Raw genomic sequence first — 20635 nt, 5'->3', positions numbered from 1 at the left:
GGCGCAACATTTTCCTTCTTATTAACAAAAACTCAAAAAAAAAAAAGAAAAAAAAAAAAAAAAGAAAAAAAAACAAAAAAGAAATTCATTTTGAGAGGAAATATACATTATTGCTTTATAGTTGCAATAAACACGGAAAAACATGCATACCATGCAAGAAATATCTGTGCTAAAGTTGCGATATTATATTTTTTAAATGTCGATATCTCGAACGAATGTCGATAGACTTTATCAACACGGATTCGTTGAACGGAGAGATCACGTGATCGCCTTGTGCGCTACATAGAACGTGCTATCGATTGCCGAATTTTCGTCTATTTAAATGACAGGTAAACTTACACGTAATATATAATGTTTACAAATTGATTTGCTGTTCGTTACCTAAAATATACGCCAATAATATATAAATTTTCTTATATCTTTCCTATTGGTTTAAATAATCCAATTCTTAGCGCACATAACCTCTTCTAAATATAATGCAATAAAGTTATCATACATTTATCTCATTGTGTATTTTTTCAATGTTTTTACGTTATCTTGTAAAACTCATAATGAGTTCCTGAAATGTTTTCTCATGTTTCAGAATGAATACATCCTTACTTTTGCGTATCTCACGGTTTAAACCAATTCTGGCTAGAAACTTGAATTGTTGGACAGCTGCTATAACGAAGAAACACCAGAATGTTTATGTAAATACGTATCCTACTATTCTTGTTTTCCCTGATGGAAGTAGCATAAATATTGAATATAATGAACCAAGAAAAATAATTGTCCTTCCACTCAACATCTCAGAACTTTCAGAAGAAGAACAGAAGATTAAGATTAATAGTCGCAGGTTAAAGACTAAGATTGTTCTAGCTGAGGAGCAAGAAGATGATTTTGATGAAATGAAATATATAAAAAAAATGAAGAAATGATAATTAAAAAAATAAGAAAAAAAAACATTATAGTTGTATTTAAAGGTTTTCACATATTAATAAAATGAAAAAAAGAATTGATGTAAAGCACAATAACATACAAGTAGAGTATTTAATGATTTACTTCCTTTTTCATATTTATATTACGTCGAATGTCGCGCTATTTATTGTAATTGCAATGCTGTTTTTTTTTTCTTTTTTTCATACACATAATCTAACAGATGACCTTGCAGATAGATATAACAATTCAAATAGCACGAATTATATTTACGAAGTAGATATCCAGTGAATAAAATGTAGAGATAATTCAATAATATTATGTAAAATATGACCAAGTATGAAATTACATGTTACAATTGTCGTGATAATTAAAAATTCCGTTATCTAATATCCGATATCTCATTGACCCACGAGCATATTTTTTTTGTTGCATAATAAACATTTTTATATTGCTCATTATTATCGAATGAACGAATAAATAAATTCAAATCAATCGATGACGCGCTCCACCAGAGGGATAAGCCGTGTTATTTTATATTTTATAAATAGAGCTATACACATCGAGCCACAAATCTTGGAAGTATTTTTCGTTTATAAAATTGATGCGTTTATTTATTCATTTCTTTCTTTCTTTTAAGAGATAGCCAAACAAAGATTGAAAACTTTCTCCATTTTACGTGTCCGTCATCTTTCTCTCTCTTACGAGTCCGCGCTAACCACAAATAATTGTCGTACGTACAAAACAGAAAATAAACTTTCGAGTAAGCGCTATGATAATACTCGAGAGCTCGTCGTAATATGGAAAAGCGAAAGTAAGAGTCTAATGTAGGTGTCATTAATCGACGATAAGCCGAACCTTGCACTTTCAAGGAGGGAGGTAAAGATTTGTTCGCGTATAAGAAAGCATATAAAGGATTATAATGAGGTAATTGATTTTTTTAAGACGCTCCTTTTTCTTCTTTTCTTTTCTTTCCAGAAAAAAACTTGTAGTTGTTATTACGCATATGTCGAATTTGAAATTGAAAAATGATTCTATCGAAATAATTGACTACTGGCACGTCCTCTGGATGTATATTACGTAATTACATACGATTTATCTCGGTCGATTTCACAAATATAATGCAGTAGGCATCTTTGTATTTTTCAAGTTTCTGCGGGTAGATAAAGGTTTGCCCTGTCGTGATTTAATTGCTTATGGGCTTTTATGCATATTAAATATCGGAGCTCTTAATTTTTTACTTTGCTTTCTAATGGAAAGGAAGAGAGAAATAAAAGTGTTATATTTTTTATTTTTACGATTTAAAAGTAATCGCTCGGAGAATTTTGTTGGATGATTAAGTAGAATTTGAGAAATCGATTAGCATCGTTCTTTGTGATATAATATTTGGTAATGCGCTATACATCACAATGGCAAGCACTTTCGATGACGGTGAAACTTTTCTATTGCGACAACTCGAGAAAATTCTGCGGTCTTAGTTAGGCAATGCAATGAAATATTCGAAGCACCTATATGGTGCCAAAATGTAATTAGTATTCGAGCTTGGCGAATCAAACGCTAATCTATTTCGTTCCATCGTCGAAAAGCGAAATGATCGATTAACATTGCTAGTAGAAATTGACTTTACCGATGATCGCTTATTCTTCTATAAGATTTAAGAAAATTATAATCGTGATAATCGAAACAATGAGATTAATGATCATTAATTATAAAAAATCGCCAAGAGGAAGTGTTCTTACTCTTTTAAAAGATTGTTATTGTAATTTTGGAAATAGAAAAGAAAAGAAAATTTCTTTCGAATTCGATTATGCTTGGATAAGAAAATGACGTAGAAAAGGAAGAAGAGAAAAGAAATGCATTGTGACGAAAGATCATCTCTAATTGATTGTGATGGTATTATCGATAGACTAGGTAGAGAGGAAATCATAGTAGCTGAGGCCATTCGCTTATGGCAGGTAAAGAGACGGTGTAACTTCTCGGTGGGAGTCAGTTCTGTTATAGTAGGCCACGAGGCAGCAACGACTCGTGTTCCTGCAGGCCTCGACTCTCTCTTTGCGTTCATCGAAAGAACTCGCGTTCGTCATCGTCTACGATCTTTCTCTTTTTCTCTTATATAGAAAAAAAAAGAAAAAGAAAAAAAAAAAAAGAAAAAAGAAAAGAAAAAAAAAGATCTCGATAGATACGAGAATTAAAAGGAAAAAGTTTTCCCAGACGCGTAGGCAGCCATTTTGGAGAACGCGAAATTCGATCGAGGAGGATCGAGTGAAAGAGAAGAAAGTGTCCAAATGGAATTTTATCGATATACGATGACGACGATAGCCATTTGATAAAAAACACTTTCTTCCTCTTTTATATACGTATACATAGACACATATATAAGATCGACGACAAATATTCGTTATTTAGGAAGTGAAAAGATCGAAATCGAGAAGATCAAGAGAAGAAGATTTCTCGGAAATGTTTTGAGTTAGTCTCGAGCTAAGGAAGCGCGTGCGTGCGTGCGTGCGTGCGTACTCTCCTTCTTTCGAAAGAGAAAGCAGACGTTCGTCGATCGATTTTTTCTTCTTCTTCTTCTTCTTCCTCCTCCTCCTCCTCCTCCTCCTCCTGCTCCTGCTCCTCTTCCGTCTTCTCCTTTTCCTCGAGTCGCTGATTTTTTAATCTCGAAAGAAATCTTGCGATTTTTCTCGAAAGAAAACGTCATTGACTTGAAATTTGCATTATACGATATTAAATTCGTTTAGATCGACTTTACGATTCGCATTTGTCCGTATATCGACGAAGAATGAAAGAATCCTGAAGGACGCGACGACGTATCGTTTTTATTCCTTCTCGAAGATCTCGATTTGCTCGGTTATCGATTACCATCGACAATGGTACTTTGATGTACACGATCTATCGTTACTACCGCGCTGATCCAGGATCCGTGCGATGATCGGCAAGACATTATTATTGGTCCTTTGGATACTTCGATGGATCAGCTTTCTCGGTAAGCCACTTTTCTTCTTCTACGACATCGTATATGTGTACGTGATATAACTTGAGAAAATCTTTAGTTTTATCTATCGTTAATTAGGATAATTCCTGAACAGATTTTATCGTAGATACGTACAAAAGATTATACGTAGATAATCTGCGACAGTATTAATGGCATATCCTTTAAATATATAAATCTCTGGGGCAAGGACGTTAAAAGTTTAAAGTCCAGATTAGCGGTAAAAATGTTAAACGCGGTCTAGGCCGTCGTTTTATTGCAATGGAGAGGATCCGACGAAGGAATGTGTGAATGCATACCCGCCTTGACGTTATTTCGCGAATAGTGAAAGCGCCGTGCATTCACACATTCGTAAAACTCACCTACACTTCGATACATTTCAGATATATCATTAAATGCTAGTATCGAAATAATTTCTTCGTTCGAAGAAAAAATGTTTTGTCTTTCGTAACTTTTACTCGGCGCATTCTTTCTGTTATTCATTATCTTCAGTCGCGTTCAATCAATTCTTAACAGAGAATTAATAGAAATTATTAAATCGATTAATTATCGTAGTTTACTTTACGTCACAAGCTACATGGGCAAGCTTTCACATGACATTGACCGAGAAAATGACATATCGTGATAATTAATCGTAGAAAGTAAGTTTGACCGATAAGAAAATAAAAAAGGTAAATTGATCGAGTCTCTCATAATCGGACCAAGTGTAATGGCGTTATTAAAAGACGCCGGTACTTCTTCTCGAGTATATACTTTTCTGTTTGCGCGTATTCTGTTCGCGTATGCGTGTGTATAAGTTCATACGCTCAGGTCCGTTCACTGACTCCCCACGGATTTGACCCTTTTTTCTTCACGAGCACACACGGTCCAGTCGCCTTTCTCCGGCCAATTAATTTCTCCCCGGAACATTATATAGTATTTTTGTGTGTCCCTGTGTGTGTGTGTGTGTGTGTGTGTGTTAGCTCGCGCGCGCGCCAGAGAGAGAGAGACAGAGGGAGAAAGAAAAAAAGAGACGTACTCCACGCTTCAAAGATCGCGTGTCTCGAAATTCGAGAGCACCGTTTATCTTACCTCGATCGCGATCGAAGTAACTTTTTTCGTGGTCCGTCTAACTTTTCGATAGTTTCACCATCGTACCGAGTTGGATTATTTCTTAAGAAATAGACATTGTCGTTAGACATTTAGCCTATTATTAAACTAATCTTTCTATGCAAAATATATATATATATATATATGCATTAGAGTAAGAGTTTCTTTGATGTTACAGATTTAGTTGTAGATTAAAGTTGATTTGAAAAAAGAAGAAAAGAAAAGAGGAAAAAAGATAAAGTATCGAGAAAGGAATTATATTTGCTTTCGCAACGTCGCGAGATATGTCGCACGATCAGGTTTTGTGTAATATACCGGGTGATTGCATTTGTCTTATTTTTACTCTTCTTTCAAATTTATTTCGTTGCCGGGCAATAGTCGTTTCCTAGATTAAGAAATCTCGGGAATGAAATTATTATTACGATAGACAAGAGAGGAAAAAAGTAAAAGATAGATAATCACTTTCGACCACGCGATTACTAACGGAGGAAGAACGGTTCTTCGATTATCTAAAACTCTCCGTTATACTCTAATATTTCGTAATACTCTTCGTTCCACGTCATGAATAATTTCGAGGCAGTTCGAGCTCTCAATGTCAGGGCTCTTTGGTTTGATTCATTGATAAAAACGAATAAATGCACTTTTTCTCCATAAAGTTCTTTCCTAATGGAAAAACACCAAAGTAAATGTCTCAAACTTTCTCGCGACGAAATGAGATTCCTTTGATTTTTCTTTTTTCTTTTTTCAAGCAGAAAAAACGAATCTCTTGAGGAGTTTATGTGGTTAGTACTAGCGTACGGAGTAGCACGTGAGAGCGTCGCTAAAAAATGCAACTCCCGTCCTCGTTATCGACATTTTCGTACGAACCACTCGACTCTTCCTCATTCGTTCTTCCGGTTAGAAATCTCCTGACAGTTGAGTCGCAAATAACGTTAGAGCCCATGTTTGATTACTCACGTCGTTTTCATTCGTTGGATTAAATCTCAAATTAATGTGCAATATGTGTTCGCATAGACGATCGTAATAGACGATTTCTAATTCGTCGGGTGTAGAGCTCTGGCATTAAACTCTACATTCTAGACGTTCTTTTTCATTTATTTCAAGAGTATCTCGTTTTGCAATTACGACGATTAGTACGGTAGTATTAAATTAATTTATGTATGTATACGAAATTGATCGTAATTTAGCAGAATATATTTATATAAAAGCTATCGTTGCATCGTCGCACTTCATAGATCCGATAATGAAATGCGTCCGTGCGACTTAGTTTCTTCGCAAAGTGAAATCAGGAAGAATTCGTTTCCGGACAACGACAAGTTCGAAGCTACGAACGTAAAGACCGAGACTAGACCTTGAAATGTAGAGATTTATTATGCCCGCGTTCACGGTGAAACGAGAAAGGCCGATAGCACGTACTAGTCTGTGTTATAGTCTTTAAGGTCTCGCCTGACTTTCATCGCAAACCCAGTCGCGTCCACTTTCAATGGGAATCCTTTCGGATGTAAATCGGAGCAACTTCCTCTTTTAAGCAAAGAAATTTAACAAATTTAACACATATCTCTTTCTCCGTTCGTTCTTCTCTTGAAATAATGATAAGAAGCATAATAGCGTGCAAGATTGATACGTCGCCACTGATGAAATTTTCGTAAATAGATGCCGATGACCTCAACTCTGACACTCTTAATCCGGAGATCACGTAACTGGGTAAACGACTACGTAGGTACTTACCTACTTCTGTGGAGAGGTCACAACGAGTGGTTACCGTTGATCCACTTTACCGTTTCATTCCTCCTCCTCTCGGTGCAATCATTCTATAGCTCGACTCGAGTGTCAGGAGAAAAGGGATCGATGAAAATCTCGAAATATTTTCGTAAATTAAAGTTCATAAATACCTTTCGTACATATAATTAAGGTCCAGAAAGAAAGAAATACAGGTCGCGACGAATGCTGAGGTATGTCGGCCGTCTACCTCGCGATTTTTCTTATGTCGCTCCCTCCATCTTTCTTATGTCAAAGACAATGAATGTAATTCAGCGTTATCGTATGTGTCTCCGTATACGTATAAAACGCATAGGGGACAGGAAGAAGATGACATGGTTTCCATGAATCTGAGGTTAGTGAACCTCCGCTGGCAGCCATCTCGAAAGATTAATATCGACGGAAAAGATTCCATTATTGTTTATCGATCTATCCGATCGAGTCGCGAACTCTTTCAAAACATTCTATCGTTGTCCTTGAAAAGCGAAAATCAATCGTCTTTCATTCCACGTGTTGTACCTTCTTCGACTTCGATCGCTTTGATGACCGAGGGTGAACTACGAAACGAGAATAATAAATTCTCATTAAACAACGAATATAATGATAGGAAGTCTCCCTTATTGAATTTACCGTTAATCAGATCGTATTGTTTAAAATATCTTCAATCTTTCATAATATTTAGCTCCTAAAGCGATATCTGAACGTGCCCCGTGAGACATCAATTACACCAATTAAGATTCTAATTACACGTTCAAGTTGAATAGGATGAATTTTTGTTCGTTCTTGAAATGAAATGTTCTGATTCAAGTAAATAAGAAGAAAACAAGAAAATTACTAGGTACGAACAGACTCGAATGATATAAATTAGACATTTGATTTGTCAAGGATTAATTCATCCGTCCATTAAATTTGCAACGAGCATAAAACGTGTCCCGCGTGATCCCGTTGCCGACGAGCAATAGTCGCGTTAGTCCAGACACGGTCTTTTGTCGTACCGTTAAGTCGTCCCTCTTCGAAGCTCACCCGACAGCGATTCGTGTCTCTTGTCACTCGGAGAATGGCCATGACCATTACCGTTTCAAAAAAATTACGAGGTAAAGAAACGATCGAATGATAATGAGCGGACGAAGAAGACCTCGTTTTTATAATACGTCTCTTTGTGGACAGTTAAGAAAAATAGAAATCTCTATGATATGGCCTATTTGAGATAAATGTATTGACGTCCCAACGATTATTCTCGACCCTAAAAAAAAAAAAAAAAAAAAAAAATACATAAAAAAATTAATTTTTATGAGATCCACGAATTATGCGTGAAACTAGGCGTTACGTAATTTCGATGACCATTCGCGTATATACATATTGACATAGAGACATACGTGCGTATGCACGGATGATCAATTATGGTTAACGAAGGAGAAGCAACGTTCTGGAGTGATTTCGCAAGTTTGTCTACGAGAGAAATTAAGGTCGAGATTATCATCGAGTGAGAAACGATAGAAATACCGTGTATGTACACTCGACCGTACAGTGTACATATATCATCTGCAATCTTCTAGTTGAAAATGAAATTGACGGATGAAGTTGTATTCGTCGTTCCGTTGATACGCTTATATGATCAGACACTTAGAAGATCTAACGAGTGTGACGTTAGATGCGGCTCGCTTTATTCGATAGAATCCTTCGGTGCAAATTATGTTATTTATTTAAAATAGGGAACAATTGGAAATTTAGGAAATGTCAATTTCTTAACTTTTGATTCTTAAGCGCGTTTGCTTTGATTATTCGTCACTATGATTCATCCAAGGAACATATCCCCTGTCGTATAAACTCGTGCGAGTTCTTTTTCTCCTAACGAGCGCAAATAAATCTGGGTCGTAAGTTCATAAGGATAGACGTATCTATGTACTCGGAAGAATCATCCGAACGTTGCATCTCCCTGAGTCGCTAAATTTCGTCTGCGATAAGATATTTCTTTCCCAAGACTTATCTTTTGTTCCATTCAAAAGAATCTTATGGTTTTCTGAGTTTTTAGAAAGTTCTTCCTCTCTAGATTATCTCTTTCCAAATATACGCACACGTGTGTCAGCGACAATCATTCAATTCGCAATTGAGTTTCGCGATAAAAAAATTCGATCGAAGATGCAAAGATTGAACCCAGTTACGATCCGTCGACGATTCTGCGAAGCCGAGACAATCGAAGATTGCTTTTCAGAGCAAAACGAGGTGGAAATGTCGGAGGTGGAATCTATAGATCGTGAAAGAAACTTATATCTCCTTTCAGGACGATCTTGTTCCGGGCTGAGTATTTAGGAGCGTTATGCTAATCAAAATAATTGCTGTCCGTGCAGCGAAGCGAGGACACCGTTAAAATTACTACCATTTCTTATTTTATATAAGAATCGAATAAAATAATGGACAACGCGCGTAAAAAGAAAGAGATTTAACTGTTGTAAAGGAGATGAAAATATTTTTTAGGAGATCGCACGCTGGCCGAGGCATGGCCGACGAGCCTCGACGAGTCACTCGACGAGAGAAACGATGCAGAAATTTTTCGAGCAGTCGTCGAATCGATGAGGGAATGGTCGCTTCACAAACGCGAACGTCATAGAAGCAAACGGGAAGTGTCAAAGGTTTGTTACGAGGACATTGGCTGTTTCGAAGATACCGGACCCTTTAGCTATCTCGAGATGTTACCTTCACCACCAAAGGACGTTGGTACCAGGTGAGAGAAACTAGATTTCGATTCTTTTTTATATCGTCTAATCGGAAACGATCTCTCGTCGATACCAATCAAATTTCAAGATCAAGTCTGTCCGTATGACATATAAAGTAACGAGGAGGTTCAACTATTACGTATACCAATCGTATGTTTCTGTTGGATAATCAGCTAGTCTATTATTTTCTATGACATGCAAAATTATTAGAAAAGGAGTAGTTTTGTATGCGTAAGTACGCGTAAGTTTCCCGCATCGTAGTTGGAAAGTACTCGATTACTGTTCACTTCGATGCATCGAGGGAAGCAGCAACGAACGACGTTCAGTATCGTATAATGCATCTTAATTCGTACTATATATATATATACATATATATATTAATAATTAATTACGTAAATACGCGCAGATTCCTGGTTTACGGTAGCAGAAAGGCAAGATCGATACCTATGGAAGTACCTGCCGAAGATATAAACGATAACGCTCACCGTGCCATAGATCCCGATCTACCGACCAAAGTTATCGTACACGGCTTTGGATCTAGTTGCGATCACGTGTGGGTTTACGAGATGAGATCGGCGCTAATGACCGTTCACGAGTGTAACATCGGTATGTGCATCGATCGGAAATCAATTAAAACGATAGCTAAACGTTAAGTTACGTTGAATTACTTCGTAGACGCACGTAGTTTCAATTAACTTTTCTAGATCGTTTCAACATTATTTCGAAGAAATAGAAAAGATGAAATAATGGATTTTGCTTTCGTTCACGTCCAGTGTGCGTAGATTGGGGCCCAGGAAGTGCCGTGCCAAATTACGTTAGGGCAGCAGCTAATACTCGACTGGTAGGACGGCAATTGGCCAAATTGATCCGTAACTTGGAAGTTCCCCAAGAGAAGGTACATTTGATCGGCTTTAGCCTTGGTGCACACGTAGCTGGTTTCGCTGGAGCAGAACTTGGAAACGTTTCTAGAATCACCGGTAGGTAAATCGATCGTTTTCTTCTTCTTCTTCTTTTCTTTTCTTTTTCTCCTTAACGCAGACCAATCAACTCGATGCCATTTTCATTTCTTTCGAAAGTTGACTCGAATTGATCGAATTGATCGGTATTCATTTTATCTTTCTCACGAATTACATTAATTAACATTGTTACGAAATGCGGCAGATATGTAGTTCACGATCGGATAAATACGTTCACTTCTGTGATCTTGTACAAGAAATGACACCTTCACTCGGTAGAGTCGAGGCAGAATTACCCGTGAAAGATCGATGACAATAATTGCAGAGGTAGTGAAAATTTTGCATCGAAGTATTTCAAACTACCTCTTTCGAACGATTAATAAATACCACTGAAGAAAAAAAGAGAAAGGAAAAAGAAAAGAAAAGAAATGGAAAAACAAATTAATCAATCCACTGGAAGATATGTAAAGCTAATCTATAATAGTATTCAAAGTAATCCGTTTAAAAGTCATACTTTACGCAAGTCCAAGTGAACGTGGCTATTAATCGATCAATTTATAACACGATGAAAGAACTGTAACAAGGTTGTGATCGTTCGTTAAATCATAAATTTTCTATTAGATTGAAAATATATACGTTACCGTTTAAACGAACAACAGGGAGTAATTTGATTTACGTATTTATCAGGATTGGATCCAGCTGGGCCACTCTTCGAATCTCAAGATCCCAGAGCCCGATTGGACGAGACAGATGCCAATTTTGTCGACGTGATACACAGCAATGGTGAACAATTAATACTCGGAGGACTTGGTTCTTGGCAACCAATGGGTGACGTTGATTTTTATCCCAATGGTGGAAGAATGCAAACTGGCTGCTCAAATATTTTCGTCGGAGCTGTATCCGATATCATCTGGTGTATGCAATTTTTTTTTTTTCTTTACGCAAATACATACACAAAGATAAGTGGAAGAAAAGAAAAAAAAAAAGATGCGATACAATGGCAAAAAATTACTCGTTCATATTTTCAAAATTGATAGTCGATCGAACGCCCACGCGTATGTTGTGCAGTGTAGATCGGCGATTAGAAAGCACAACTGTCCATCGTCTTTCTTTTCTTTTCGCTTCTCTTCTATTTTGAATCGAGAGTATCTCATTACCTCCTACACGAAGGAAAAACAGCTTGGATATTTCTTCTATGAAGAAAGTGGGTCGTATAGTTATACGGGTCGAGGTAAACGATACGACACTTATTCGCCGTTTAATTTATTCGATAAATGACGGTGGTCGTACGATTCCACTCCATTTGTCGTTGAACAAGCGCTTCTAATTCGACTGATATCTTACGATGAAATTAATATTTTTTGATCAGCTGCCCCGGTTGAAGGTAGATCTCTCTGCAATCATCGGCGTGCTTACAAGCTCTTCACCGATTCCGTCAGTCCAAAATGCCGTTTTCCTGCGTTCCCCTGTCCTCGTGGCTACGATGGTCTTCTAAAGGGTGATTGTTTTCCTTGCAACTTTAATGGCGAAGACAGGCCTTGCGGTGACATGGGTTATTACAGCGACAAATTGCCAGCCAGAGGTCAGCTTTATCTAATAACGAGAGATGAAGAACCATTTTGTGCTCATCAGTACAAAGTGAAGGTGTACAGTAGCCGCGGCGAAAGGCCAACCAGAAGTTATGGCAAATTGCAGGTGAATTGTTTCGCGTATTTTCATCGGACTCGTTCGATCATCCGACTTCTATTCGTTTTATTCGAATATTTCGAAGATACGATAATTATTATGATATTACCTGTGATTAATGAGAAATTAATTAACCCATTCAGATAACGCTGATCGGCGAGGGATCCTTCAACGAGAGCTTTGCCATGACACGAAAAGATGAAGAACTTCTAGTGGGAGTTACGCTTCAAAAGATCGTTGTCCCTCATCCGGCAGTAACCAACATAGAATCCATCGAGGTATAGCCGTAATCTTTTCAACATAATCATATTCTAACGTGATAAGTATTACCAAGTTTTCATATACGAACTTTCGACAGATCAAATATACAGCGTACAGTGGATGGTTATCGTCAGGCCTGGTTACTTGGAGTATAGACAAGGTAGCGTTGGTCGATAGCTTCGGTAAAACGTTATCGATATGTAAAAAAGGTTTAATCCTTGAGTCTGGACGGGCCAGTCATCTACCGCTCTATCCGGGTGATTGTGAAGTACCTGTTGAAGGAGAAAACATTACAAGTCCTATGATAGTTCCATTGGAACGCATGGTTCAAGACAGACAAGGCGGTATAGGTCCCTTCACGAAGGATCAGAATTATGATATTAGAAATGCTTATTCTAATGAGTTCACATCGAGGAAGAAACTTAACTCAAAGGGCGTTGGTCCGTTCACGAAGGAACAAAATCTTAGATCGATCGAAGGATCCAACGAATATGAGAACTCTGACGATCCTCCTGACAATTCTTGGAAAATCGTTGATATTTCGAACGACGCCGAGTCTAATTCTTTGGATAATAGCGAAACCGAAGGTGGAAGAAGTTTTTCCGGCTCGAATTTTATCGAACGAGTTTCGCCATTCACCGAGATCACCGCTGAAGACGTCACAACGAAACAATACTTGCCAGAAATTCGAGAACCCGTGTTACGTTCTAACAAGAAAGAATCTGGAAGATCTCTAAAATTGTCTGAGATCACCGAACCAATTTTGAGACCACGCTCGATGAGACAGAACCTAACTAGAGGAAATATTTCCTCGGACGAAGACAGACAAGACGACGAGATTCAAGAGACCTCGTCGACGTCTACCAGAGGCTTCACCGTACAGTTTTTACCAGAAAGATTAGCCGGAATACTTGCACAAGCCGAAAAATATGCCAGGCAAACGTTGCTGCCATTGATTTCACAATACACACCTAGTTTCGTGGGTGGTTTACCACGTCTAGAGGAACCTAAATATTTTCCACCGTTGGGCGATAGGATGGATAACAAAGAGTTTGTCGAAAGTACAGTAAGATCGAGGGATCAACATGCAAAACAGTTGGATATACGAAAAGAGGGCGTCGAAAAGAGTGAAGAGAAGGACGAGGATGGTATTGTCATTGATCAAACGAGCTCACTGAATGGCATAGAAAATAAAGAGGATAACGTAACCGTAAAAAGAAATGAAGGTAACGAGTGGGTGCCGATCAAGGAACCGGATGCCGCGATATCTCGGAGAAACTCTAACCTGTCTCGATCTTTTGACGAGAAGGATCAAGAGATGGTTGCTTCGACGAAGAAATTATTAAACGATTGGGTACCGATAACAGAGAATATGCGCCAATCGACGGATAATCCTGTTAAAGAGGATCTTTTAGGATCTACGAGTTCTTCGACGGATTCTGAGGATTCTATAATAATTACTGAAAGACCAACGTTCGACGATCAAACGAATGACGAACGTAGGTTCATACCATTGATAGATTTTGAAAATTCGAGCGATTTTTTTCCGTCGACCAGCGCAAATGAGATTGCTGAGTCTCGCTCAACGAGTAGCCCAATGGTTTACACGTCGCACATACAGAAGATTCCAAGGTCGACTTTGGACAAGAAGAGGGAACCTAAAACATTCCCAAGGAGAACGATGATCTTTCCTTACGCTTACGAAAGAAGAAAGGACCCAAGAACGAGGTACATACCGTTGATTCCCGAGGAGGACATCGGTAGATCCATAACGTCCATCGAAAGAGATCGTTGATGATCTATCATTCGGCCATAATTAGATTATTACGATCCTGAACTATACCTAAGATGTTAAATTCGAGCGCTAAACGCTCGTTCAGATACGTACTTGTTGATGTTAAAATGAACGCAAGTGCCGATCAATGATTTTTTTATCGAAAGAGAGCAAATTTTTTTTTTTTTTTATTTTTGTTATTTATTTTTCTTTTCTTTATTTTTTTTTTTTTTTCGTTTTTTTTTCAAATGGCACTCTAGACGCGTTCATCGATCGTATTCCATTCGCTTCTTGCATGTATCATTATAGAAATTATTATATTTGTATTATTTCTATACACGAGAAGACAACTAATTGGTCCTTTTCATAATTTTATAAACTTGCGTTCGAAAGTCAAGATATGCGAACATTCATAAATTGATTGTCACCAGTTTGTTCATTATATTCCTTCAAAAGTGATTAGCTACTAGTCTGCCAAACGATCGATAAAACGACCAAGGCCTCGTCGAGACCACTTCGGGAACCTTTATTCTGATAAAAAGGATATTTGCAAGGTAATCCACAGGGATATTGTTGTTTTACTTTTTTTTTCTCCCCCTTTCTAAGACTACGTTTTTCATTTTTTTGTTTTGTTAACTCTTTATCGTTCATCAATGAAAAGAAAAGTTTAAACGACCAGGTCGACGATACTCGATGGCTTTAGAGAAAGGCTATAAAAGTTATTTGTTTGTCTTACTTTCTTTCCTTTTCTTCTATTTTCTTTTCTTTTGGTAAAAATTGGGAGTCCTTAGTTTTATTACTCTTGTATATAGGAATCTTTACAATATAATATAGTTTATCTATATAGAGCTCCACCAAAATTCTCTCTTTCACTTATTACCGATTAATTGTTACAACTATTATTATCTTCGTCTCACCACACCATTTCTCATTGTTTACTCGACTTTTTTTTTCTTTCATTTCCATATCATCGCACATTCATATTCGACGGACGTTCGTCGAAAAACTTTTGTAACGCCTTTTCATCACTCGTCGTAAAAATGTCTGTGTTTTGTAACGAGATTTATACGTATTCTATGTTTTTACTTAAAATAAATAACCCTTTTTCTTTTCTTTTTCTTGAGAAATGCGTCTCTCGGACCACCGATACTCTCTTCATTCTCTCTTTTATACATACACACATACATACAAATACTCGTTCCTATTTTTACAATCCATTCTTTTTACGATGAACGAGAATTTCAGGATATGTCCATTCCCGATATGTCCGCACAATTAATAATAAAAACCTAACACGTTCGCAGTCCATTCGTCTCGATTCTTCAGGTACCGATTGACGCGTCGTGTAAACAAAAACATCAACGACATAAAGAAAGAAGGAAAGATATAAAGAAGGAAGGAAAAGAAGCAAGAAAGGAAATGAAGGAAATTCTGCAAGATCGTTGCAGTCCACTGGTCGAGGAAGAGACTGCGAATATCGAGAGACAAAAATTCAACCTACTATTTTCACTCGCTCATTCGCTCTATCTCTCGTTTACAAACAATATTTAACAAACGCGCAGTCTTATCAGGTAAAACCCGTGAACGAACTTGAATAAGTAAAAACGTGTTTATGTTTACGCATGTTTGTTTTATCGTGTGTGCATATATATGCATGTGTGTGCTTGTGTGTGTGTGTGTGTGTATAGTCTATCGATTCTATTTAAAAAAATTTGGTTCGACTCGTCCTATAAGAAGTAGCGCGACGAAACGATTGAACGTTTAAGCGATTTCACAGCTGCACTATTGTAATCAACGCGGATGCTTTTCATTGGACGCAACCAAGGACCACCGCATATGACCTGCATTCTAATTCGCTCTCTCTCTCTCTCTCACTCTTTGTATTCTCGTATAAATAATCCGTATCGAAAGAGAAAGAAGAAAAAAAAAAGAAAAGATCACTCTTACATCCTATGCTCCTTATCTATCGAATTTCTAATGCCCTAAGTTTCTCTTCGATTTAACCATTACGACGTACAAAAGATAAGGCCGCCACATTTAATTACACTGACTAGATCAGTTTCATATGTTTTTTTTTCTTTCTTTCGTAAACGATTCATTCACTCGTTTTCATTCATTCGTCCTCTTTTCACCTCTCAACAAAAATATTCAGGACACGGATTTTCCCGCCAACAAAATATAGTATGTGTATATATGTATATATATATATATATATATATATATATATATATATATCTTCCTTTCTCTCGTCCTGAGTATACTAATCTACGGATATATCTTACTACTTTAACGATCGGGCACAAAAAGATCGACGAATCTTTTTACTGAGACTCATCCGCGGAAGTACTTAGAAGAACTTAGGCCCTGGCGAAGTTCTTTTTGAAAATCGAAGAAACACGCGATCGTCTATCTATGCGTGTGTGTATGTATGTATGTATATATATATATATATATATATGTATGTATATATATATAATGTATGTACATTGTAAAATTTCTCTTCTCTTTCGTTTGTTCGAAGAATCGTTCCTTCTTCTTAAAGAAGAACGACGAGGAGTTAAATAAAGTTCGCAGAGACTCCTAATGCGATCCCTCTTTCGATCCCTTCAATCGATCTAGGCGATTTAATGATCAATCATACACGTGATCTAGGAAGCTCAATCACCGATCCGGTGTTATCGTCCTTTTTCCTAAAGGTTCAAACTGTTTGGATCTACATACGTGCGGAAGGACGGAAATGGATATATACTAGGAACTGCGAGGCACTGCAAAAAGATAAGGGCGCGAACAGTGCTCCTCCTCCCTCTCGCACTGATCTCCATTATTTCAAGATAACGTTTCTATTGCTTTATCCTTTCTTTTCTCGATCGGTGCACGAATATGGATATGTATATACTGTACGTCTGGTCAAACATGCAAATGTTTTGCAAACGCATAATTCTATTATATTCATAGTTGATTAGTGTGCGTCTAAGGTTTACTATGAATAAACGATATTAGAAAATATTACCAGAATCGCATCAATTTTCGAATGAACGAAATTTGGAGGAAAAAAATTAGGCCATCATTTGTAATTTTGTTTAGATGAATGACGAAAATATTATCGATCTATCCGAACGGGAAACTGACATACCATACATAATCGAAAGAGTTTAAAAACGAGCCTAGTGTTGCGCATAAGAGATCTCCGACACTATCGATATTCTATTCTTCTTTGTAATGAAACTTGAGTGGTCACGTTATTTTTATGTAGATTATCAAAAACATCACAGTTGGGTTCCTAGATTTATTAGTGTGACACGATATAAGCATACGTCCCACTAGGATATTTTTCGTTTTTTCGTTTCCTTAATCATATTCAGCGACACCTATTATGCGCAACAGAGCGTGCTCAACTATTTGAAAAATTCCCTCCTCTAAACATATATATATATATATATATATACATATATATATATCATGGAAGTATCTTTGAAAAATAAGAAAGTCTAAGTAACAAGGGTCTCACGTTTTAACGGATTCGATCATTTCTTATCGAAAAGAGGCAATTTGCTGCGAACAGCTCCCTCGCACACGACTAGCCTCTGAGCTGCCGAAATACTACACAATGGAACTGGACCCTCCAAGCTTGCTCTCAACAAGCTCATCCTACTAGGAGCTACCGAATCGTGATCGCAAAGTCTCAGACTACCTGCCGTTGCCTGTTTCCTCTCAAAATACTCGACTATCTTTGAAATCGTTTTACTAGACGATCCAATCCCGCTTAGTCTATCCTCCCAACAAGAAGAATCTCCACCGCCAAGACTGGCTATGTCTTCGGAAGAATCCGTATATATCGAACTGGTTCTATGATCGTCCAGCAGGAAAAGACTACTGGCCGCAGAGCTGCTAAGGGTCGACGTGTGTCGACGATTCGGTGGCTCAGGGCTGAGGTCTTCCCCGACGCAACTCCAGAAACCTGATTCGCAGCTACCTCGTCTTCTTGGTTCCCAGCCATCTCGGAAGAGAGGATGAGCGAAAAGACTAGCCGCGCCGACTTTCGTAGCCACCTGTAAAATGATATACTTGTCTAACGTAATCTAACCCGGGAAATCTCGATGATATAAGTCATTCTAGTAGCATTTTTCGATTATACTACTTTAGAATCTGTATATACCACATTGGCTAATAGGATTCTAATCCTTTGAAAGTGAACAAATTCCAGAGGGGATTTATTAGAGAAGGGTTGCATACCTTCCTTTCCCATTTCTTTCTCGCCGTAGGACTGCTAGGTTCCGAATTAGGCTTCTTCCTATCCAGGATTTTGGCGATACTATCATTCTGCGCCGGTTTGAATTTGCTAACGCCGTCGGTAACGCTCGGTCTAACATCTTCGAGCGATGGTAACTCCAAACAACTGGAAAAAAGGTCCCCCAAGATCTTCTTAACGCCGCCCAACGCGTGAAATGGATTTGCTGTCATAGGTCTATAATGTGGATCTCTTCGGCTAGCCAGCTCAGCTACTCTTCTCGATGAATGACATCTAGCTTTGTCCGATGGCGTCGCGTTATCGCAACCTCTGGCATCAGCGGATTGACTTCTAAGTCGAGCTGTCCTACGTCGCATCGTACGACCTTCTCGAACGATTTCATCCATGCTCGACATTAGAGCTGGATCGGCCGATTGCCTATTACTTATATTGCTTTTAGATTCCTCCTCATAATTGCCGATCATGCTGTCAAGACTGGACATGATCTCTGGGAAAGTTGGCCTCGATTTAGGCTCGTACTAAAAGTAAAAATCACTGCTTATCTACACTGTGACAAATTATAACAATTTGTGAAAAAGGTTATTTGAGTAAGGCGTATGTTTGTCTCCTCGACGTTTTCAGCTTTCTTTTCTTTTTCTTTTTTTTTTTTTTTTTTTGAGAGAGAGAGAGAGAGAGAGAGAGAGAGAGAGAGAGAGAGAGAGAGAGAGAGAGAGAGAGAGGAAAAAGAGCAGCAGCTATAAAAAAGAAAATATCAATAACATAGAAAAATTATAACGATGATGGTAATAAGATGCATAATCTGGTAATACTAAGCAGCCAGTTAAATCAGACTCTCTTAAAATACCAGCGTATATACTTTATTTCCGAGTTATTATCTATGTTAATCTTATTAATCGTATTACGTAGAGGAATATATCCAGATGCCAAGAACCGTAACAGTGGCAAACATATACGTTACTCCATCGCAATCTTAGCTCGAGATACTCACGGTACAGCAATCGAAGGCTAGCTGCAAGAAGGCAGGTGGTGGGTCGGCAGCCGCACAGATCTCCGCCACGGCCAGATAATCGAGGCCAAAGTTATCTGAGCGTGGTAGAACGTCTGGATCAGCAGGAACGCGACCGATCAACTCGCAAACGACGATACCAAATGAGAAAACGTCTGATCTGTGATCGTACCATTGACCCTTCAAACATTCCGGTGACATCCAATAAGGACTGCCTACTGTGCTCAGTCTATAACCCGAACTAGGATCTGGTATCTTAGCTGCTAATCCAAAATCACCGACCACAGCAGTCATCTCCGTCGTATTCTCGTCCTTCTTAATGAGGACGTTCTTTGAAGTTAGATCGCGATGAAAGAGGCCGCGGCTGTGCAAATAGGCCATTCCACGTGCGACGTCTCTTGCAAGATTCATGCGTATCAGGTGGGGCAACGGTGTATGCCGTGACATTATCAATTGCTCCAGGCTACCACCGTTTATGTATTCCGTCAAGGCATGTAGTTGACCCTCGTGAACGCAGACTCCCATAAACCTATATAGAAAAAAAGAAAAAAAGAAAAAAAAAAGAAGAAAAAAAGGAATACAGAAAGATGCAATATAATGGAGCAATAGGAAATTTTTCTTTTTCTTTTTTTTTTTTTGTTCTGTTTTGAAACGTACAGACTATTCATTTTTTTTTCTGTTAGTAATCTCTTTTACGAAAGAGATAACAAAAAATAATAAGAAGAAGAAAAAAGATAGGAGAAACCGTTATTGATTTATTCGATAAACGAGATAATTAGGATATAGGACCGACTTCATGCCATCGAAGTCAGTTCCTCGAAAGAGAGTTACGTCGAGTTAATCGGATTAATTAAGTTACTTTCAACGTTTTCGAAAGATTTCTTAAGCCGATAGCAATGCACCTACGTTAGAATCTATTACTCGTACGTGTAAATCTTGATAACAATACGAGCAAGTTGAAACTGTTTAGTATTGAAATTTCTAATCTATTCGCATTCTAATTTCGTTGGTATCCAGAAACGGAAGGAATCTCCCGATGCATAAATATACCGGTTATTGCGAGTGTAACGAATTAATCGCTTCCTACGTGAATCATGCGAACGTTTTATCGAGACCTCGAATATCTCGAGGCCTTCCTCGCAAGATGTGATTCATATTTATTGTCTTTCTATTTGCGATCCTACAGCGTATCGATTGGATAAATCGTTTATTCTATTTTATGATCGAAAAACTAT

At 37.9% G+C, this 20635-nt stretch overlaps 3 protein-coding genes across 4 annotated transcripts in view; 2 read left to right on the top strand and 1 right to left on the bottom strand.

Annotated features, from left to right (window-relative positions):
* The first annotated feature begins 13 nt into the window (after positions 1-13).
* LOC124428466 (39S ribosomal protein L55, mitochondrial) lies at positions 14-1017 on the top strand. Its single transcript, XM_046972520.1, has 2 exons — positions 14-329; positions 584-1017. Exon 2 carries the CDS (start codon positions 585-587, stop codon positions 915-917), a length of 333 nt encoding a protein of 110 aa, XP_046828476.1. The 5' UTR covers positions 14-329; position 584; the 3' UTR covers positions 918-1017.
* Positions 1018-2875: 1858 nt separating this feature from the next.
* On the top strand, positions 2876-15258 carry LOC124428448. 2 transcript variants are annotated; one of them, XM_046972477.1, is made up of 8 exons: positions 2876-3901; positions 9230-9476; positions 9875-10074; positions 10242-10445; positions 11112-11339; positions 11794-12119; positions 12254-12388; positions 12469-15258. In XM_046972477.1, the coding sequence occupies exons 1-8, from the start codon at positions 3844-3846 to the stop codon at positions 14164-14166; spliced, it is 3096 nt and encodes a 1031-aa protein (XP_046828433.1). In that variant the 5' UTR covers positions 2876-3843; the 3' UTR covers positions 14167-15258. The 2 variants fall into 2 exon arrangements, with proteins under 2 accessions (XP_046828433.1, XP_046828434.1); XM_046972478.1 differs by lacking the exon at positions 2876-3901 and adding an exon at positions 7737-7848.
* LOC124428449 (probable serine/threonine-protein kinase DDB_G0282963) overlaps positions 14868-20635 on the bottom strand; it is a 16595-nt gene continuing 10827 nt past the window's right edge. The window contains exons 4-6 of the mRNA XM_046972479.1: positions 19383-19929; positions 18379-18912; positions 14868-18194 (exon numbers count right to left, since the gene is read on the bottom strand). Of these exons, the coding sequence (XP_046828435.1) occupies positions 17670-18194; positions 18379-18912; positions 19383-19929 (1606 nt within the window). The 3' untranslated portion in view covers positions 14868-17669. The remainder of the gene's footprint in view (positions 18195-18378; positions 18913-19382; positions 19930-20635) is intronic.

This window comes from Vespa crabro, chromosome 12 (assembly GCF_910589235.1).
Source record: "Vespa crabro chromosome 12, iyVesCrab1.2, whole genome shotgun sequence".
NCBI lineage: Eukaryota > Metazoa > Arthropoda > Insecta > Hymenoptera > Vespidae > Vespa > Vespa crabro.
The sequence above is the reverse complement of the archived record's forward strand: the minus strand, read 5'-3'. Positions and strand labels throughout refer to the sequence as shown.

Bases quoted from the DNA above. Each gene is read 5' to 3' on its own strand.
- LOC124428466 (XM_046972520.1), top strand. From the start codon at position 585: ATGAATACATCCTTACTTTTGCGTATCTCACGGTTTAAACCAATTCTG.
- LOC124428448 (XM_046972477.1), top strand. From the start codon at position 3,844: ATGATCGGCAAGACATTATTATTGGTCCTTTGGATACTTCGATGGATC. The intron at 9,477-9,874 runs GTGAGAGAAACT...AAATACGCGCAG, and splicing joins CCAAAGGACGTTGGTACCAG to ATTCCTGGTTTACGGTAGCA. The intron at 12,120-12,253 runs GTGAATTGTTTC...TAACCCATTCAG, and splicing joins GAAGTTATGGCAAATTGCAG to ATAACGCTGATCGGCGAGGG.